General features: G+C 28.9%; 1 protein-coding gene across 3 annotated transcripts in view; it reads left to right on the forward strand.

The window, feature by feature from the left end:
- Positions 1 to 21,757, forward strand: part of LOC122504061 (tensin-3-like) — a 566,797-nt gene that overhangs the window by 399,181 nt on the left and 145,859 nt on the right. The window contains exons 1-3 of one of the 3 annotated variants that reach the window (XM_043614944.1): positions 9,140 to 9,600; positions 15,384 to 16,198; positions 21,329 to 21,614. The exons of 1 other annotated variant lie outside the window; for it this stretch is intronic. In XM_043614944.1, the coding sequence (XP_043470879.1) occupies positions 21,375 to 21,614 (240 nt within the window). In that variant the 5' untranslated portion in view covers positions 9,140 to 9,600; positions 15,384 to 16,198; positions 21,329 to 21,374. Of the gene's footprint in view, positions 1 to 9,139; positions 9,601 to 15,383; positions 16,199 to 21,328; positions 21,615 to 21,757 lie in introns of those variants that run through there. One more of the 3 variants, XM_043614943.1, reaches the window with a different exon arrangement.

The following is a 21,757-nucleotide window of genomic DNA, read 5'->3' on the forward strand; positions in this document are numbered from 1 at the left end:
TTATTTAATAAAAGTCTAGAAAAATTTTACTTAAAATTCTAAAAATTTAAGTTTTTAAAATATTTGAATTTTGTTATTATTAATTGAATTGAAGATGATTGAAATTTGATAAAGAAGTAATTGAAAGTTTGTAAAATAAGTTTATAAATTCTATTAAAATTTATAGAATTTATAAAGAATTTTATAGTAATTTTTAAAAATAATAGACGCAGAAGTTTGGTCCAGTAACAAATTTTATTTTGAACTGTTTCAATTTTTTAAAAAGGGATAAGGGAAACAGTCAAAATTCTATCTAGAAAACGCACACTTTTCGTTAGAATTGACCAATCATAATAGAGAAAGTAATGTTATTACGAACATAGTATACGTTTAGTTAACCATGGCTTATAACATGTTGGTGGAACGCACAGGCGGTTAAAGTCAAGTTAACAGCGCCTTTAACTTTAGCGGACCGTCAGTTAATCGAACTTTTAACTACGAGTTGGTGGAACCGGGCATAAAACCCGTAACCCTTCTTTTGGAGCCCTTTACCCACCCTCGGAACTGTCGTAAGACTTAAGCCATCGAGGGTGGCGCTCCAACTCTGTCGCTGGTGCGACCTTCTTCTTTTTCTGCGGTTCTCCTGCATCCATAGTTAAAATTTAAAACTATTTCAATATAAAAGCGGAATTTACAGCACAACAACAGAATAAAGAACCAAATTTTTAAATATAAAATTGTAAAAAGTCAAAAGATAAACTTGTAAACGGACAGAAAAACAAAAATAAATTAAATAAACATTAAATAAACATATATATGAAGGTTAAAAGATAAAATTGTAAAAGGACAAATAAAAATCACAGAATAAGTTAGATTAAACAGAACAAATAAATTAAAAGCTGATTAAAGACACAGAATTTAAAGTGTGAAATTAAAAGTGAAACTATGCTTTTTTCCTACTTTTCGTCCTTGCAAAAGTCTTCTTCGCCTCCTCAAGGGATCGGTGACACCTCACTATCATAAACCTCCTTTTAATCGGGCATGACAAAGGCAACCTTTATGCTTCCGAGTACCTCCAGCTTCTCAGCCTGATCCTGATCGGTGACAACAACTGCGACTTTCATCCCCCGCTTGTTAGGTCCAAGGACCGTCACCTTTCTGCTTCCTGCCGGTTCCTTCATGAGACCTGATAGTGCCTCCTGCACCTCGTCCTCTTGGGTAAGGCAATCCAGGTCGCGGATCTCCAGAGTAACCTTTCGGTCCGCGTTCTGCACCTTACCCAGTCACCCACCACTCTTTTCACTTCCTCAGTAAACCCCTTTCTTGTCTGAGGAGCCTCCAATCCTAATGAGGAGGTCTTCTTGGTTGGTCTTGCTCCAACTACTCTTGTCTGACTTGCCTCTGAGTTCACCTCCTTACGGACCTTTCCCCGAACCTCGGCAAATGATCTTTCTTCCGGATCCCTGACGATCATTGTTGATCCGCTAACCTCGCCCTACTACCATGATCTGGTTTTGGCTTTGGTGTCGTAAAAAGCGCTTCCTTCCTTTTCTTTACCTCCTTTGTCACCTCTGGACTACTTTTACTTTTCCTCCTTTTCTTAGAGCACTCCCGCACGACATTTATAATTACCTTTGCTTGGAATCGCTTTCGTCTTCTCTTCCGATCCTCACGCATCTTTTCCGAAATGGACGTGGTAGAAGCGCGCATCCTGCTCCTTCGCGGCTTCATGCTTCTTTCTAACCTCCTGTACAATTTCTTTCAGGTTCTTCAGACCCTTTTTGATCGTCATATTGACGTTCGTCTGTACCTTGCAGGACTCCAGCATCTTGCGTACTTCTTCTTCGATCTTTTCAATGCAAGCCCCCTCCTCCTCTCGCAACTTAATACAAGTGTCCCTGTCCTGATTATCAATAGCGATAGCATCAGCAGAAGCGTTGCTGAAAACGCTAATGCAGCTGCCCACACTTGAATCGCTACCTCTTCTGGGTCCAAGTACACCACTTTTGTCTACTTGGATTCTTTTCACGATGATCTGTGGAATCTTTAAAACGTTTTTCCCTCCTGCATCCACGGGCCACCGGCCATCGCCTCTCCATGCTATGCGCTTGACGATCGGAACCGGAGAGGGATTTAGCCGAAGAATTACCCTGCAGGTAGTCATTTTTTTACCGCTCATTTTCATGATTCGTGCTGTTTTATTCCATGTTCCGTGTCGAGGAACGAGCGAGCCAAAGCAGAGTACTACCATCTGGCCAAGATGGACCCTGAACCGCCTCCGTTAGTTACATAGACGTTATAGCATTGCCGAATCATTGATGCGATGTCTATGATATCTAAAAGCACGTGAACATGTTCGTTCGGACGTGGAGGTGGATGTGTCTCTCCAAGATAGCAGGAAGTTTCCGCGCAGGGAATGCATCCTGGTATCTCTTCATAGAGTTTTATTATTATTATTATTCAATTTTATTAAAATGAAAAATTAATACTTTTGCATAAAAATTCAAATCATGTAATATAAAATTTTAAAGAAAAATCATTAATTTATTAGGGGAGGATGGGGCAAGGATAGTTAGGTAAGACCTTTTCGGATCTAACTGCCAAACTTGAATATGTATCTGCAAACGAAAAGTATTTTTGGAAAGCCTGGTTTTTTGGCTATAATTTTGCTATACATTATTTTACTGTAGACTCAAATCCCCCTACGAGATATGAATGAAAAAGTAAAAAAAAATTGTAACTATCCTTGCCCCAGCACCGGGGCAAGGATAGTTCAAAGAATTCGAATGCTAAAAATGTTATAGAAATTCAGTAAATTTTCGTTTTCTTTATTTTATTGGATTTAGACTATTCAATATTGATATCTCAAGTATTAAAAATATGTATTGAACATTTTCTGAATTTCAATTATTGTATCAAAATTCATCTGAACTAGAATCAGAGGTTTAACCAATTTTCTTCAGACGACCACCAATTTCTTGGCCAATAAGCTTCGTTTTCCGTATATAGAGTAGAACGGGGTGAGGTAGCCAAGACGGCACATTTTGGTTTGCGAGGCAGTTAATTGAATAGGTTTTTTCAATTTTAATGTCGCGTTAGAAAGCTTGTCTTTTTAGCTAAAAAATCGCCATAGAACATTTTGACGTAGGTTGCACTTAAGATACACTTTAGAATATTTAAAAAAAAAAATTTTATTGTATTTTTTAACTTCTTAAGGCTTCAAAAAAACACCTCCTAAAGTATTCATAACCAATTGTAAAAAATAAAAGTAAAATTTTCAAAAAGTATTCAATAAATATAAAAAGCCATTGACAAATTAAGTAAGTCTTTAAGGGGATGGTGGGGTCCAGCTTTTTGTTACGACCAGTAGAAACATTAATGCTAATGTATGTAACAGTGTCTGACATAAAAAAAGTGGAGGAGTTTCAATTTTCTAAAGAATTTTAGGTAATTTATGGATGGCCTCCAACGATGCATATGTCGTAGGCAAATAGAAGAATCCAGCAGTAAGCCTACTTCCTAGGCAGTAAGCTTACTGCCTAGGAAGTAGGCTTATACTGCCGGATTCTTCTATTTGCCTACGACACATATAAGGTTTAAACGCGTTTTTTTTAAATAACGTTTTCTCAAATTGCGGACACTTTATCTCTGAATCTACTGAACCGATTTTAATAAATAATAGGTCGTTTTGTTTGCTAGCATGTCCTTGTGTGAATTCACCAGAAAATAGTCAAAAAATTTTAAAAAAACTTTTTTGCAGACTAGAAAAATAGTGAAAAACATAGTGTATTTTGAAAAAAAATTATTAAAACATCTTCTTTTTTTTTTATTTTAGTTGATTTTTCATTAATGGTGGTGGATTTCTATGCAAGACATCTTCCTTTTTAAAAAGCAGTTTGGATTTTTTGTTTCCGATTTGTCAATCTTGAGATAAACTGTCCGCAATTGGACAACTAACTTTTTGGAGATTCGATCTGGATGCTGTCTGCAGATTATGACTGTTTTAATAGTTAAAAAAACAGAACTTTAAGTTAAGATTAGTGAAACATATCAAGGTAGTTGTCCTCAACTTACTTTTATTTTGTTAGTAAACTTCAAAAATTTACATTTGAATAATATTATAATACATACATTATAATTAAATTAAATTTAATATTTTAAGGAAATATAAATTTGGTATTCTTAAAAATGGTTTATAAAATTCAATGTTAAGTTTAAAATGTATTGGAGTGGGAAAAAAAGAAAAAACATTTAGAAGAACCAATAATAACTTTAATTACGCACTATTATGTATATCAACCTTAAAAGAACACTTTTTTAAAATTTGCAATATGGCATTAACAGGATTTTACTGTACCGTATTATCTCTAACTATCCTTGCCCCGTGAGTCCATATTTCAGTTTTTTCTAAATTTTATGGAACAACGTGAATTCACTGAGAAATCATTATACTTAATTTAAATAGAAAAATAATTTTAAGTAATTTTGTTTTTGAAATTATTTTGTAAGCTTCATCCCAATATATAGAAAATATTTACTGCTTTGATTCAAAAATATTATTTGTTTGAATAATTATATTTAATTCAAACATATTTTCCGTCTTGATTAAAACAAAAAAAATTTTATGTTTGATTCAAACTTAAAAGTTGATTATAATTATTTTAAAAACAACTGTAACTTATGTTTGAATTAAATATATTATTTCTTTAAAGGAACCAAAAAATATGTTTGAATTAGGGTAAGTCCGGGGGAGAAGGTCATATAGGAGAGATGGACACCTTTTGTGACTACTAATAAATGTAAACAACAAATTGTTGAAAAATAATGAAAATGTAAGCGTAATCCATCTACATTTTTTTGCATGGGTCCAAAATAATTTGAGAATTTCAGAGTAACAACTTTGCTATTTTTATTTTACTCTTTCGATCAACTAATTATAAATTTCAATAGATTGCTCTTAGATAGGTTTTACAAGAATGTCGAATTTTCCATTCATCGGACAATTTAGTCAATTACTCCCTACTTCTAGATTATATCCCTTCTACTCTCATTATTCAATACATACATATACACTTATTGATTCATTACATTATATTTTCATCGTTAATCGTCGACCCCAGTAGTACACTCAATAACATATATGCTTTCCTTCCGGTTTGGAAAACTTTTTGAAAAGTGGTGTGCCTTCTATAACAATGTTTTAAGTCTATAGCTTAAGTCTATGGTTTAAGTCCATAGACTTAAAACATTCTTATAGAAGGCACACCACTTTTCAAAAAGTTGTCCAAACCGGAAGGAAAGCATATATGTTATTGAGTGTACGTAATATTACAGCAATATTGAGAACACTGCCTTAACATTACCAATATTGCCTCAATGTTGCTGGAATGTTCCCAACATTACATGCTACTGGGGGATTCTTCTAACAATCATCACACAATGCATTCACATACCATCAAACTACTACAAGTGCAGTATTTAAAATTTTTGGCTACATGAAAACTGCACTAAATCCCATAATAAATGTCCAAAATGTGACCAGAATAAGAGAAAAGTAATTTGTAAATTTTGAGATTGTTCCTATGGAAATATTTTATTTTTCGTGACTTTAAAGTTAAGTGTTCAATGTTTAATTATCAATAAAAGTTTAGACATAAATCGCTTTTTTATAATTTTTACAGTACTTTAAAAAAACTATGGCCATCTCCCCCAGACTTACCCTAAACTTAAATATGTTTGACTGTATAGCAAAGATATTTTAAGTTTGATTTAAACAAAATAAGTTTGAATCAAATAAATTGTTTTCTTATTGTTAATTTGAAAATAAATACGATATTCGTGTTCAGTAGGAAATTCCACTCCGGAAAATACTTACGTAAATAAATATTCTGAAACTCTAATGTAGAAAACAATATGATAAACATTACACGGAAAAAAAAGGTCTGGAAGAGATATCCATAAAAATATTGTTGAGCAGAATATTGTTGTGTTATCCAATTCAATGGAAGAGACAACTTTCAGAATGGAAGCACATTCCATATTCAATGGATGAGGGAGCCATATTATATTGTTGAATCAAATATGGATGTGACATCCATAGGCATGGTTGGGCTTACAATTCATGCTATGGATTTTCACATATGGCTGCCTCATCCATATAAACTTTGGTTGGGAGATCCATAGTTAGTTCAAAATTTCGATACATGTTGCGCACAATTCATTATCATGGCATCCATTTAAAAATGGTCGTTTCAATTTGTCCGTCGCGTCGGTTTCCTGTCACGTCTATATAATCGCGTTGTGAGTTTATTGTGTATAAATAGTGTTATAATTGTTTATTATTTATTATCCTTATTGTTTATTAGTGTTTATGTAAATTAATTTTCATGAAATATGTGTAGAGTATATAAGGAATATTATATGCTCAAATATTGTAGTTGCGTGTATAGTGTAGTGGATAGCGTTAGTGTTTAGTATGCGTTAGGTCTAGGGTTCGTGTCTCCCCCCATCGGTTAGTAATTTATTTCGTTAATATTCGGTTATTCAATAAGTGTTGTGTATTAATTAACAAAAATTTGTATAAAATATCTCAAGTGACATTGAATCTAATTAATTGAGTGATTCCAATTTTTTGTTTCCCATTTCCATTACTATGGATCACCCAACCATAGGTCTTTTGCTGCTCCAACAATATACAGCCAGCCATAGAATATGGATGCAGCAACCTTAACTATGGATATCCCGTATTTTTCAATATAATATGGCTGTGATATCCATGTATCTGGATGTGTCAACTATTCCTTTTTCTCCGTGTACGTTGACATTTTAGCAAAACAGACTTTTTTCAAAAATAAACTCCTAACTTCGCAAATGGTGATAGATTGCTGCCTTATAATTTTTACTATCATCTTTCTTGGTGTTAAAACGCGAATATATACCATGAATTACGCGATTTTTGAACAAGCCGTCTAAGCATAACAGCAACTAACTATCCTTGCCCCATCCTCCCCTATTATTTATAATTATCATTATTATTATAAACATTGAGATAATTTTTAATTAAATAAACAATTTTCAGTTCACTAACCGTAAATTTAAATGTAAATAAATAAAAAGTTTATTTTTATGCAAGTAAATATAAAAAAGGAAAAGAAAATTTTTTTCAGTAATAAGGCATTTATTTGTTTAAAAAGAAAATAATTTGTTTATAACAAATGTAAATATTTATGCTAATTAATTTTTTATGTTTTTAACAGAATGTACGTATATATTATGATATAAACATTTTAAGTTTAAGAAATGCCGAAAATGTTTACATATGCAAAAGAAACTTGATTATTGTTCATATAATTGTTAATAACAATGATAATTATGAACAAAAAAACAATTTTTTATGAAGGACCAAAGTCATCTATATTTGTTCATTGACATTGTTTATAACATTTTAAATAAATTGCATTCTTATTTTTGGACTAATTTGAGTTGATTTCAATCATCTGCAATTAAAAAATAAAATAATAAACATGATTTTTTCCAAAAACGTTCTAATGTGTTAACTTTGAGTAACAAAACAATTGTAAACAATTAAAAATTCAAAAATCGACTTCGAGGAATCTCTTTGGAATTTTATCACCTTCAATATCCTTGGCACCTATTTTTAGTATATATTCTTAAATTAAGAATATTTTTTTTCCTGTGAACATAATTTTTTAAATAAGTTGTGAAAAATTCGAAGTTTAAAAAATATTGAAGTTTCAATTTTATAAAATTACTAAAAATTTGATTTTTGTTATAATCTTACTTTAATTGATATTGAGTTAATATTTATGATTTCTGATTTATAATTAATGTTTTAAATATTTGTTGCAAATTTCTAAAATCGTTTTTTGAGAATATAACAAGAAATAATTTATTTTCATGAGGCATTCTTTAGGACCCCCTCCTTCAGATAGCACGTAACCTTGCAACTTTACACAGCCTGTGACGTAATATGTGAATGATCGCTAACCTTCTGGCAACATTATTATGCAATATTTCAGTAATGTTATTTGGCAACGTCTCGTCAATATTACTGTGCAATGTTGGCGCAAGGTTGCACAATAAGCTTGGAAGTAAAATATTTTAAGTATTTTTTTATCAATTTTTAATCTTTAAGCAATAAGATGTTTAATGTAATTAAAACAATCAAAGAATTCTAAATTATTTTGCTAGCTTACTTTGAAACTTTGCAGCAACATTACAGAGCTCAGAATTTGTGTCAACATTACTCGGCAATATTGATGCAACATTTCCAAGTAACCTTACAACAATATTGCACGATAACGTTGAGAAAGGTCGCCGTGTAATGTTGGATAACCTTGCAACATATGGGTGGCAACATATTAAGCTTTTAAAAACATTGCGACAACATTATCGTGCAACATTTAGATGTCAAGTGACAGTTTTTGAAAATTCAAAATGTCGGATTCAATATGGTGGACGATATGTTTAAAACTATTGCAGTTTTTATCAAATTTTTTTACTCGGGAGTTTTTTGGGTCGCTAATTACGAATCAGAATGATTAATTAATTACGAACGAAGATATGGGATATTCGGAGTAATATTAACTTGTATTTAGAGTATAAAATAAACTCATCGCATTGAACCACTTCTGAACCAAAATTTTTGCCACCAAGATTCCAATATTATCCTAATTGCTCAAAAAATGAATTTTCCCTTATTTTGACACCAAAAAAGAAGCATTTGACCACACTCTAGAGTTTAAAAAAACGCTAGAAACGAAAACCACACACCTTCTCAGCTTTCATCCACATCCTCCCTTCTTGTCGCTTCGTTTTTTCCCACTGGAAAGCTGTTCGCCATAGGGACATGTCAGCAAAACTCATATCAAAAACTGTGCGATTTGGAAAAAGGTCTGAATGTTCTTCGGTTTGGTATCCGCGTGGAGGTCAAAGAACGTCTCTTTCTCCTTCTCTCTCTTGTACGATCGCTTCAACTTGGAGTCAAGGTGGTATTTGCCAGCTGCCGTTGATCGTGTTCAATGCCGCAGTCGGAGCAAGAAAGCTGCCTTTAAGTAGAAAAAGAAGTGGGGATAGAGTTCGTACACAGGCTATGCCACAGCATCGGCTTCGGTTTCAGTCTCTCCATACACCAATATATTCTTAACCCTACACTCGACTCTCTTTTAATATACACTCCACCTTACATTTATATCTATATCTACATCCTTCTTGTTCATCCTTTCTCTCCTATCCAAAGCAGCTCGTCACCTCTCACTTGCACACGCAAACCACTCGAATCACTGATGGTGATGGTGATGCTGTGCAGTTCAACTGGCATGTTCGTACCGTGTGGACGTGCCACTACGTGGATTGAGAATTTTCAAAAAAAGGAAAAAAATCGAATTCCAACACCCGTTCCTTGTCGCTTCCTAGTCAACCAGTGATACCATTATAACTAGATAGGATACAAACAACCGGAAACTACAAATTCCCCCCGTTTCCATTTTGTGATACGTGGCTTTTCCTTATCACGTGCAGCAACATCAGTGCTACTCTCTTCAAAAAGTGTTTAATCGTATCAAAAATTCGCGGAATAATTATTATTTTTGCAAATTTTGGGTAAAGAAAACTTTCTAAATTGGAATTTTTTGTTTTCCATTTGGAGAATAGAAATATAGAATATAGATGTACAATTGTTGCATATATATACCTTTAGAGAAAGCAATGTATATTGTATGTCATTGAGGAATTTGGATTCTAAATATACAGTGAAAAATTATTCGCTTCATTCAAATCAACTATTACTTGTCTAGTATTAAATAAATATTTGAACCAAATAAACCTTTGTTCCAAATAAACATTTGTACCAAATAAATATTTGCATCAAATAAATATTTGTACCAAATAAACATTTGTTCCAAGTAAATATTTAAACCAAATAAACATTTGTATCAAACAAATATTTGCATAGAATAAATATTTATTTTTACCAAATAAATATTTGTATGAAATAACTTTTATTTAAGTCAATACAATGGAATATCGGCAGTTCTATAAAGAAGGAAGAAAACGAAGTGAATTTTGACAAGACAATTATCTTGCAAAAAAGACCACAGGTCAGGGAATTCAGCAAATTCAGGGAAAAGTCAATAAAAGTAGAATTGGTCAGGGAAATCAGGGAATAGTCAGATATTTTTATCAAAAGTACTGGAAGAAATTAAGTTTTTGAATTCATAAGAAAATTTTGAATTTTGGTGTCTCTTAGGTTTGCCTTATAAACTATGAAATTAACACCAATTCTAATACAAAACCTTAAATTTTTTTCTATTTCTGACAATAATTTCTTTTTAAATAACTTAATTCTTATCGTTAAATTATTATTTATAAATTATTTAATGAATAATTTTACTTAAACATTTCAAAATTAATTGAATTTTAAAAGGGTTGCGTATACAATTTTATTAAATAGATGAACTTCAAAAGGATTCAATTTGAAATTTTATAAAATTTCAATTTGAATGAATTTTATCAGAAATTTTAAAGAACTTCAATTTTTAAAAAATTTTAATAATTCAAATTCTTCTAAAATTAATTCAACTTTTTAAATATACATATTTAATTAGTTGTTAAAATTAATGGATTTATATAGAAAAATTTCAGTTATAAATTTCTTTGCAAGAGCTAGATTATTTTGACAAAAAATAACACTTTTTTCAGGGATTCAATTATTTTCATAAATATTAAAATTCTTTTTAGAAATTCAATTATTTTGATAAATAATAAAACTCATCGTAGAATTCCAATTATTTTTAATACAATTTTAATCGAATTCCTTGAAAAATGTAATTATTCTTAAAAATGTTATTAACATTGTCCAAAGGATTCAATTATTTAAAAATTTAATGATAAAATTCATTATCAGAATTCAATTTTAAGAAACATTCAAATATTCAATAAATTATTTATTTTTGTATTTACATAATTAAATTTTCATAAATTTTGAACAAAATGTCAGCCATATTGAATCTGCTATTTTGAATTTTTTAAATCTGACTTTATATTCGTAATCAGTGACCTTAAAAACCCCCGAGTAACGAGTTTAAAGTGAATCCTATGAATTTTTAAAAAAAAGTCGTCAGCCATATTGGATCCGCCATTTTGAATTTGAAAAATCTAGTTCTGAATGACCTGAAAACTCCTAGGAAACTATAATTTTTATCTAAATATTCTAATGAATGTTTCTTAAATAACATTAAAAATTATGTTCCTATTATATTTTGACATTACACTCAAAAAAGTATTTATTTAAAAGTATTTATTCAAATAAACATTTTATCAAACATATTTTTGTTTAAATTACACCTATATCTTTGTGCAATACCTGCTGGAAAAGAGCTACTTTTCATTAACATAAATGCAGCACAAAGTGGTCAATTTCTGCACATTTAAAAGTGTGCAGGAAAGTGTACTTTCCTGCACACTTTTCTGTAAACAGTATAACATACACTATAATCAACATAAAACTATATTTATTGATTAGAAAAGTATAAAAATAACTTTTTTCGGTAAACAGGTGTTGCACAAAGTACTGCTCGGAGCAGCAAAGCTTTGCACTCGTCGGAAAACAGCTTCTTTCTGTACTTGTTGCACAATATACTATTGCTATACAATCATACATATTAAAATTTAATTGAAACATATTTTTTGTTTCATTTGAAGAAACAATATATTTAATTCAAACATAAATAAAATTATGGTACATATTACTGAAAAAAAATTTATTTGAGACAAGCAATCGGTTATTACAATTACAACAACGAAATACATTTTTTTCAGTGTTAGAATAAGGTTTGGGGACATTCGAAAAAATAGTTCGGAATTTTTATTGCAGCAACTTTTTGCTGTTTTTTTTTGTTACTATTTTATAACAATTCGGAAACGCTTCTTACCAGAATTTGTTAATTTAGTATATTTTATTACCTTCTTTTTTTATGCTTTGCAGCATTATAGTAGCATATATTATTAGAAATTCTTTAACAATTTTGTAGCAATTTTGTAATACTTTTTAATAATCACAAAAAATAGCAACACAGTAAAAAGAAAGTCTTATTTTAAGGCAGAAAAGCAGTCTTAATTTAAGACGCAAAATTTTTAAGGCAGTCAGTGCTGAATTTAAGTAATGGATTTTGTATGATTTAACATTAGAGCCGACAGTGCTGAATTTAAGACTGATCTTAAATTAAGATTTACTTTTTACTGTGAAATAAGGATGCTACTAAATTGCTACTTGACATTAATTAAATATATTTTTTGTTAACATTTTGGTAGCAATTCAATAGTAATGTATAGCTTATTAATATTTTAGTAGTAACTTAGTATATTTTTTGTCATCACTTTAAAAAAGTTTCTTATTTGAATTTTTGTTTCAAATTACTAAATTTACTACAAAAATGATACCAATTTGCTACGAAAATAAAGAATGCTTCTAAATTACTATTTATTAAGAATAAAAACAATACTTAATTGCTACAAAAATTCTTACAGAAGAATGATTCTAAACTACTATTAAAGCTAATGGGCAAATGCTACAAATGCTAAAAAATTATCTACAAAAATGCTTATAAAGAATGCTTCTAGATTTCTAATAATGCTAATAAAAAATGCTACCAAATTGCTATCAAAAATTCTTATCAAAAATTCTTCTAAACTGCTTCTGATGCTAAAGAAAAATACAACTAAAATTATTCCATAAAAGCATAAAACACTGCAACAAAAATCTAATTCAAAATCAAGAAATGTACTCCCAATAACCAAAACTTACGTTACTAAAATTTTAGTACAAAAAACATTTTTAAATCTTCAAATGCAAAATCTATATTTACTCGCATCTGCCTCTCAAAAAATGTCAGTTCCAAATGCGAATAACATTGCAAAAGGCCAATGCAAAAAATACATTTAGAAATACAACCATTTTCACAAAGAATGTGTTTGCACTTTGGATTGTAAATATTTTTTAAAGCATTTTTCACATTTTTCTTTTCCAATATGTACATATATACAACACATTTTGTAACACACGTTTTGAAATATACTAAATTTTTTTACAGTAAACCATAAAAGAAAAATTTCGTATGCACTTGGTATTTTAGTGAGATGAAATTGCCGTATAAAATGCGTGTGTTCCAGTACAGTATTAGGAGTGTAAAATAAATGCATTTTCATCCGTTACTGTATATCGTTGAGTTGTGTGTAAAATAAAACGCACATACAAATTACAATCGTTGATTTTTTACATTTACGTTCACATTCACATAATTGAAAAAGTAAAGAAAAATTATATTACATAATTTTGTTTGTAGCAATAATTTTTAGAGTATTTTAATTTTGTGAGACAAAAATTCATTAAACAATATTAGAAAGTACTGGGGAAATATTAAATTTATAGAATTACTACAAAAATAAATCGTTTTTGATGAAGAAAAATATTTTTGAAAACCTTAAAAATCATGAATTCTCCTTGAAATTTTTTCACTTTGAAAACTTTTAAATCACAAGGTTGAACAAGGTTCAAGGTTGAACTTTTCGGTTTCATAAAAAGTCGTTTATACTTTTCATAAAACCAAAAATTTTAATCCCCTTTAGGGATACTTAGGGAGTGCTAGTGGATGGAGGAGGGGACAAATTTATTTTTGGTGGTCTATTTCGGTTTCAGGGACCCAAAAAACATACGAATAGATTTTTTACAAATGTTTAGCGCGAAACGCGGTATTCGAATTACAAGTATATGTCCTGATTATGCAAATTACAAAAATTTTTATATGCAAAATTTCAACTTCAATTTTTGAAAAATACCAGATTCACAATTTTAAAAAAATTTACTTATTAAATAATTCAATATAATAGGATATTATTTATTATTTTCAAAAATGTTAATAAAATTCTTCGAAGCAATTTAATTACTTTCAAAAGTTTTCAAGAATTTCTTCGAAACAATTCATTTATTATCATAAATTTAAATAAAATTCTTCAAAAAAATTTTATTAATTTCTATTCATTGTTTTGTTAACATTCTTCATAATAATTCAATTATTTTTAATACAATCTTAATTAAATTTATCGAAAGAATTAAATTATTTTCAAAAGTTTCCAAAAACATAGTTTGAAAGAATTTAATTATTTTCAAAAATTTTAATGAAATTTGTCAAAACAATTCAGTTATTTTTAAAAGTTTTAATAAAATTCATCGCAACAATTTTAACTATTTCTATAAAAAATAAATTTCTTCGCAGGAAATCAATTATTTTCATTTTGAATAAAATTCATCAAAAAAATTCTATTCCTAATTTCAGATATTTTGATGAAATTATCTAAAACAATTCAATTAATTTCATAAATTTGAATAAAATTCTTTAAAAAAAATTCAATTAATTTAAAATGTTTTGATAAAATTCTTTATAATAATTCAATTGATTTCAAAATAATTTTAATTAATTTTATCGAAATAGGGTCTCAGTTGGGGTAAATCCAGACAAAATACCTATTTTTCACAAATAACATAAATTTTTTATTATAAAAGGCAATACTTCCTGTTCTCTATTGCATTAATTTGTTACTTTAGTTCTCTAAAAAATCAAATTCTCAAAGAATTTTAATTGAATAAATAGTAATTAATTAAATTTTACAAAGCAAATTGCATTTATAAATTTTAAAAAGATTTAAATTTAAAATCTTTTTTAAAAATTGAAGTTACAAAAAGTTTTACTTAAAATTCTAAAAAAATGGGGTTTAAAAATATTTCAGTTCTATTTTTTCAAGATTTTTGAATTTTATAAATAAGTGATTGAAATCTTCTTTGTTTTTTTTCATATTCAAACCTTATAAATATATAAATTATTTTTAATGATTGAATACAATTAGAATAAATTTAAAATTTGAAAAGGAACTTATTTCGTCCATTTGAATTTTTAGAATTTTAACCATAATTTTATATTTAAAATAGGTAAAGAAATAGTTTAAAAATTAATTTTTGCTTCTATAAATTATCTTTTTTATAATTGAACTCCCGTTGAATTTATTTTTTTAATAACTATCTGGGAAGAGGTTAAAATTCTGTCTCAAAATCCGGGAAAAATGAAATTAAACTTTCGTGCCAGAAAAAAGGAATAGGCCAAAAAGTGCTACTTTGCTAAGTTAAAACGTCTACAAGTAACATTCGCTTTAAGGTCATGTTATTCAGTGTGAAGTTTTTCCATAGTAAAGTATATGGGGCACGTGACCACTGAATAACATGACCTTAAGATCGATTAGTAGACTATTTTAATATTTGTTAACATCTATTCTCCAAATAGGAAAACATTTCTCTCCAAATTGAACAAGAAACTCAAAATTAATCTCAATTTCAGATCGTTTAGAGTGAAAAAAATGTTCTCGCTTCCATCGATGGAAGATCTTGAAGACCTCAATTCTCAGTGTTCTTTAGTGTTCAAGTTCTTATTTTGGTACAGCAGATGATATTTGATGCACCTGCTCGCAAATTGAAGCAACTAATTTTTTGCTAGCCAATTTTATTATTTGCAAAAGAAAACTTTTCGCTTATGGAAAATATCTAGAACCGGTTTTTATTTTTTTTCCTGTTTTTTTTTTTGCCTTGCTCAAGAACCCTTTTATAGAAATTTCTTGAAGAAATCAAGTGTTGGGCGCCAATGAGCACCACAAGCAAGAGAGCAGTGTTAATAGCGAGAGACGAGACGAGGTACCGTAAGCAGCCTTCCTCCACGGGAATAAAGGATATATAATGTGTCGCGTCGATGCAAGCAGTCTTGAGAGTCAGCCTCTGGAATTCGATGGAACGAGACCATTGCAAGAATGATGAGTAAGCGAAAGGAATTTTTGTGAGAAAAAAAAATTACGAAAAAAAAGTAAAGTAAAGTAAAGTAAAGTGAGAAAGTGTAACGATGACGACGACCATGATGATAATGATGATGATACTAAGCTGCAGAAAGGGTTTTCGAAGAAACCTTGGGGAAAAGAAGTGAAAAGTGAAATGTCCATGTGACTCGTGACAGTGTGTGCTGTGTGTGCCCTCTTGTGAGGAATTTCTTCCCTCATTGGGGAAGAGGCATTTCTTAAAGAGGGACTTCACCAAGGTGTATATATACCTTTTGCCAAAGGTACCCAACATCCTTCAAGGAACCGCTTTAAAAGTGTTAAAGAAAAGGTACCAAAAATGTACTTTTCTTCTTCATTCCATACGTTTCTCAAAAAAAAATTGCCGATCTCAATTCCTTTAATAATCGAGTTTTTATGTGTAATTATTTTTAAAATAGTTCTACTGCTCGAATACTCTCTAAAACTGAATCAGTGTTTGACTGAGAATCAGTGACTCTATTCTCGCGATTTGAATCAATGAAATTTCACTGAAAGTCAGTTAAAAATGATTGAAACTTCAGTCATTTTTCACTGATTGACCAATTAAAAAATAACTGAAATTTTCAATATGTGTAACAGAAATTTTCAGTAGTTTTTTAATTGGCAAATCAATGAAAAATGACTGAAATTTCAATCATTTTTAACTGACTTTCAGTGAAATTTCATTGATTCAAATCGCGAGAATAGAGTCACTGATTCTCAGTCAAACACTGATTTTCAGTGGAATTTCACTGATTCAGATTTAGAGAGTATATAGTTACTGGGTTAAACACCTTATGAAATATCACTCTTTAAAGTGCCACTTAAAGTGCGTCGTAAAGTACACATTTTAGAGTACAGATCACTGTACCATAATACGATTAGAATAGAAATTTAAAATTATCTCATTTCCAAAAAATTAAAAAGCTTTCACATATCCATGTGGCTCTCTAAATCTAATATTCCTAAAGTTTCCAAACACGATACTTTTTTTTACTTCTTTTAATTTGTATTTTTAAGTGCAAATATTATTACCGTCAACCGGATCTTGACTCAACGATTTATTAAAATTCAGAATTAAAAAAAAGAAAAGTAAAAAAAAAAAAATTGATATAGTTGTAGACAACCTTCTAAAGGTGTCTTCTAAAGGCCGATAGAAAAAATTTTTGGTCTAAATTATAGTCATTAAAAGTTGTGCACAAATACTAACAATAAGAATGCTATTAATATTTTTCTGAAAATAGTTTCCTCTAAAATGAAAATCGGAGAAGTTTAAACAAAACATAAAATTATATAAGTTCTCATTTAAGTTGTGAGTTATTTAAGCATCATTATAGTAAGTTATTAAAATAATCCTAAATGCAAGTTTGCTCTAAACCAAAAATTATGAGTAAATATTACCAAAAAAATCAAGTTCCATGAGTTCTATAAAAAATTGTATTAATATCTTTCCAAAATCAATTCCCTCTAATTGTGAGCTTAAAATCTGTAAAAGTTGTTGAACTATAGAAAGATTACAAAATTTAGAATTCTATGAGTTTTGAGTAAAGTTACATGAGTTCTATAAGAATCATAACTTCATTACAAAGATTTTTTAAAGTACACTGAGACAATTTTTTTTTAATCCAAAAATAAGTAGCCAATTGAGGAGCTGGATTCTAGAACCGGCTCTTCGCTCGGACGCACGCGCTAATACCAGTCGGGTAGCTGTGACAGGCCCAGAGGCGCTCACTGCCACCCGACTGGTATTAGCGTATTATTTTTATTGAATCAAACTTATTAAGAATTAAATAAAACTTATTCTCGAACTTATTACGAATTGAATCAAAATTATTATGTTTAATACAAAAATAATTTTTTTGTGACTGTACAACAAAGATAATTATTTTTGATTCAAATTTATTGTTTTCTTAGTGAAATCCTAAAGACAGTTTAATATTATTAAAAAATTTCGAGTTTTATGAGTGCTGATTAAAGTTTTGTAAGTTGTGTTAAGAGTTTTGGCATAACTATCAAAGGTTATACAAAGAATGTTATAAATATTTTTCTGAAAATAGTTTCTTCTAAAATAAAAATCTGAAAAGTTTAAACAAAACTTTAAATTATTGAGTTCTTATTTAAGTTCTATGAGTTATTAAAGCCTTATTACATCATTCTAATAAGTTATTAAAATAATTCTAATACTGCATAATTATAATAAGTTATTAAAATAATCATCTTACCAGTTCACTTTCAACCAAATATTATATAAAAACAATTGTGCACCTTAAAATTTTTAATTTTGAGTCCTGATTAAAGTTCTGAGTTTATGATTCTATGAGTTTTGATTAAAATTTTGAGTTATGATTCTATGATTTTGAATAGAAGTCCCATGAGTTTTTTTAACATTATTAAAGCATTAAAATTTTAAGTTTTCAAAATTTAGAGTTGTATGAGTTTTGAGTAAAGTTGCATGAGTTGCTTAAAAATTATGACATCATTATAAAGGTTTTTTAAAAAAATCATAATGACAGTTCCTTTTGAAGCAAAATTTAGGAAAAAATGATCAGGTTAAAATTTACGAAAAATTAATTTTAAATTTAAATTAATTTTAAACAGTTCACAAGACTGAAAATGTTATGAGTTTTCAGTAAAATTGCATGAGTTCTATAAAATTTATGACTTCATTACAAAGATCATCATTACAAATATTTCTATTACTATAATTCTTCTAAAAATACGCACTTCTAAACAAAAAATCCGTAAAAGTACTTAAACTTCAAAAAGTTTACAAAATTAAGAATTTTCTGAGTTCGAATTAAGGTCGTAAGAGCTTTATTAAAGTTATAACATCTTTAAAGAGAGTTAATAAAATAATCCTACTGACAATATTCTCTATAGCAAAAATTACAAAAAAATATGCACTTTAGACTTTTTTTTATGAGTTCTCATGCATATTCTATAAGTTTTCTTAAAAATTGTGTCAATATTGTAAAAAAAACTCTTCAGGCTTATGATAGTAATTGAATCTGTTAAATAAAAACTCGGATGAATATTAAATAGAATTTCCGGTAAATGAAAATTCACAGTAAAAAGAAAGTCTTATTTTAAGGCAGGAAAGCAGCCTTAAATTAAGACGCAACATTTTTAAGACAGTCAATGCTGAATTTAAGCAATAGATTTTGTTAAAAAAAAGTTAAAAAGTAAAGTTTGTTAAAAGTTAGCTAATGCAACTAATTCTTAGCAATCGCAGCTAATTTTAATTGCTATTATATGAATAGCAATTATATTAGGTACTCCAGCTACTAAGCTGGACTATCTAGGCGTTGTTAGCTATAGCACACCGAAAAAAATAAAATCTCAAAGTGAGAAGAAAATTCCGCTTAACAATTATTTTTACATTTAATTTTTAGTATACGAATATTCATTTACAAAAAAAAGAGGAATTTTTGTTTATATTTAAAAGTTTTTTAACTAAAAGATGAATTTTAACCTTTTTTCTTTGATTGAAATTATTCCTCTCAAATTGAAACAAATTTATACTAGAAAGAAGATTTTTAAGTTGCTTTTTGTTTTTCTGAACGCAGCTTTAAACTGTTTAAAAAGTGACATTTAATGGAAAATATAAAAGAGGAAAATCCTCTCAATTAGAAATGAAAACTTTAGTGCCTATATATAAGAGGAAAAAATGCTGCAAAAGAAGAAAAAAAATACTGTCTAGTGCATGCGTGAAAATCTATGGGGTTCACAAGCACGGATTGCTAACTTATTAGCTGTAGTTGCTAACTTGTTTGCTGTAATGGCTAATTTGGATAACTTTTACAGCTAATGATTATTAATCTGTATAGCAAATTAAAAATTAGGTGCTATAGCAAATAATTTGCTCACTCAGCTAAATTATTAGCATCAACAGCTAATAAATTTCTGCTAATGCGCTGCTGTTGCTAAAGTGTTTTTCTCCGTGTATGATTTAATATTAAAGCAGACAGTGCTGAATTTAAGACTGCTCTTAAATTAAGATTTACTTTTTACTGTGTTTTATTAAAAAATATTCTTTAAAGTTGGAAATTCACATTTAAATGTAATAAAAATGATATAAAAGGAAAAGTTCGTTAAATAAAGAAAATCTGCTTGAAGTGAAAAATCGCCTAAACAGAGTTTCGCTTTAATAAAAATTCAACTTCATAAAAATTCAGCTAAATAAAAATTCTACTTACTAAAAATTCAGATAAATAAATATTCGACTTAATATAAATTTGACCGAACAAATATTTCGTAGCTTAATAGAATTACGCTTAATATAACCGGCTTAACGGAAAATCTAATTAATATGAATTTCCCCTTGACAAAACTTTCGTAGCATAAGACAATTAAACTTAATTGAATTTTGATACTAAAAATTTAACTAGACAAGTATTTATTTCTAATCAATCGAATTTTTTGTGTACTTTACGAGTTTTTAAATTTCCTACGAACATTTTTTTCCTATTTTCTTTTGACATTTTTCTTGTTCAACCCATTGACATGTAACATTAGGTTAACAAAATTCGAACATTTATCAAACAAAGTAATACAATTTAGTAACGGTTGTGCTAAATTCCGTTAACAAACTTTTATAAACTCACTTAAAAATCTGCTCAGATTGAAAAATACGAACAGAGACAGGGAGAAAGAGAGAGAGAGAGAGAGACTGTAATATTAATTCAACATAATAAAATTTTATTAATTTATGGAGAAATAAAGTTTCCAACTAATCAAAAGATACAAATTTTATTACGTTTCTTAATTACCAAAAAAGAAGGAGAAATGAAAATATTGCGGAAATTATTTTATATTTATAATCATCTTAAAGCTACCTTCTTGCTCTAAAAACTATTTTTCAACTGATTTCAAACAAGTTTTTTGACGTAACTGCAATTTCTAATTCAATCTCAAATATAGAAAAAGAAAGGTCATGAATATTTGAAAGGCAGTTTATTGAAATAAACTGCGCTGAAAAATCTATGAGAAAAAAGTTTCTTGTCTCTTTTTCACAGTAGGAATGCAACATTTTTTAAGAACTGAAGTAAACAATTTAAAGATTTTCATTAAAATAATTTTAGAAATAAAACAATTTTCAATGATTTTTAAGGAACAAATTTTTATAAATATTCAAAGAATTCTAATATTTATTTTCAAAACTATATGTATGTATTACTTTATATGTATTTACAACTAAAAATACTAAATTAGAAATAAAATATAAACAGGGTTCGAAGTAAGGAATATTAATTGATTTATTTATTTTTAAAATGCCCTGAATTAAGGAATATAAAAAAAATTAATTCCTGGGAAAAAATTTTATTATAAAGTTATATATGTCAATCGATTGAACATGTGAATAAGAAAAAACATTCACTTAGCGATTATCCAACTCGCAGATTAAAGGAATTTTTTGTTTATTTGAAATTTCCGATTATAGGAATAAAATAGGATATCTGATCCTGAAAATTTTTTTGAACTTGGGTATGAGGAGATTCACATGCAGGCGAAAGACCCTGGCAGCAATTTCGGCGATTATGGGACGCCTCGGAAAGAGTCTACAGAATACAACTCGACCCATTTTCAATGTACATTATCGTAAACTCGACGACGAATATAATCAAAATCATCATCAGCAATATCAAGAACAAGTGAGGTGCATGTCATCATTACCAGAGTACATGTCATACTGTTGCTGTCAGTGTGGACACACGCAAAAATTGAAAGTAAGTTTCACTGCGTTTTTAATCAACTATTCACTTTGACACACGATAAACGAAGAAAATTATATTCAATAATAATATCCAGACAGTCGGAATATAAAATTTAAATTTTTAAGCAAATCCTGTCATTTTCAATAATGATGCAG

The sequence above is a fragment of the Leptopilina heterotoma genome, unplaced genomic scaffold (genome assembly GCF_015476425.1).
Source record: "Leptopilina heterotoma isolate Lh14 unplaced genomic scaffold, ASM1547642v1 Lhet_278, whole genome shotgun sequence".
NCBI classification, from domain to species: Eukaryota; Metazoa; Arthropoda; class Insecta; order Hymenoptera; family Figitidae; genus Leptopilina; species Leptopilina heterotoma.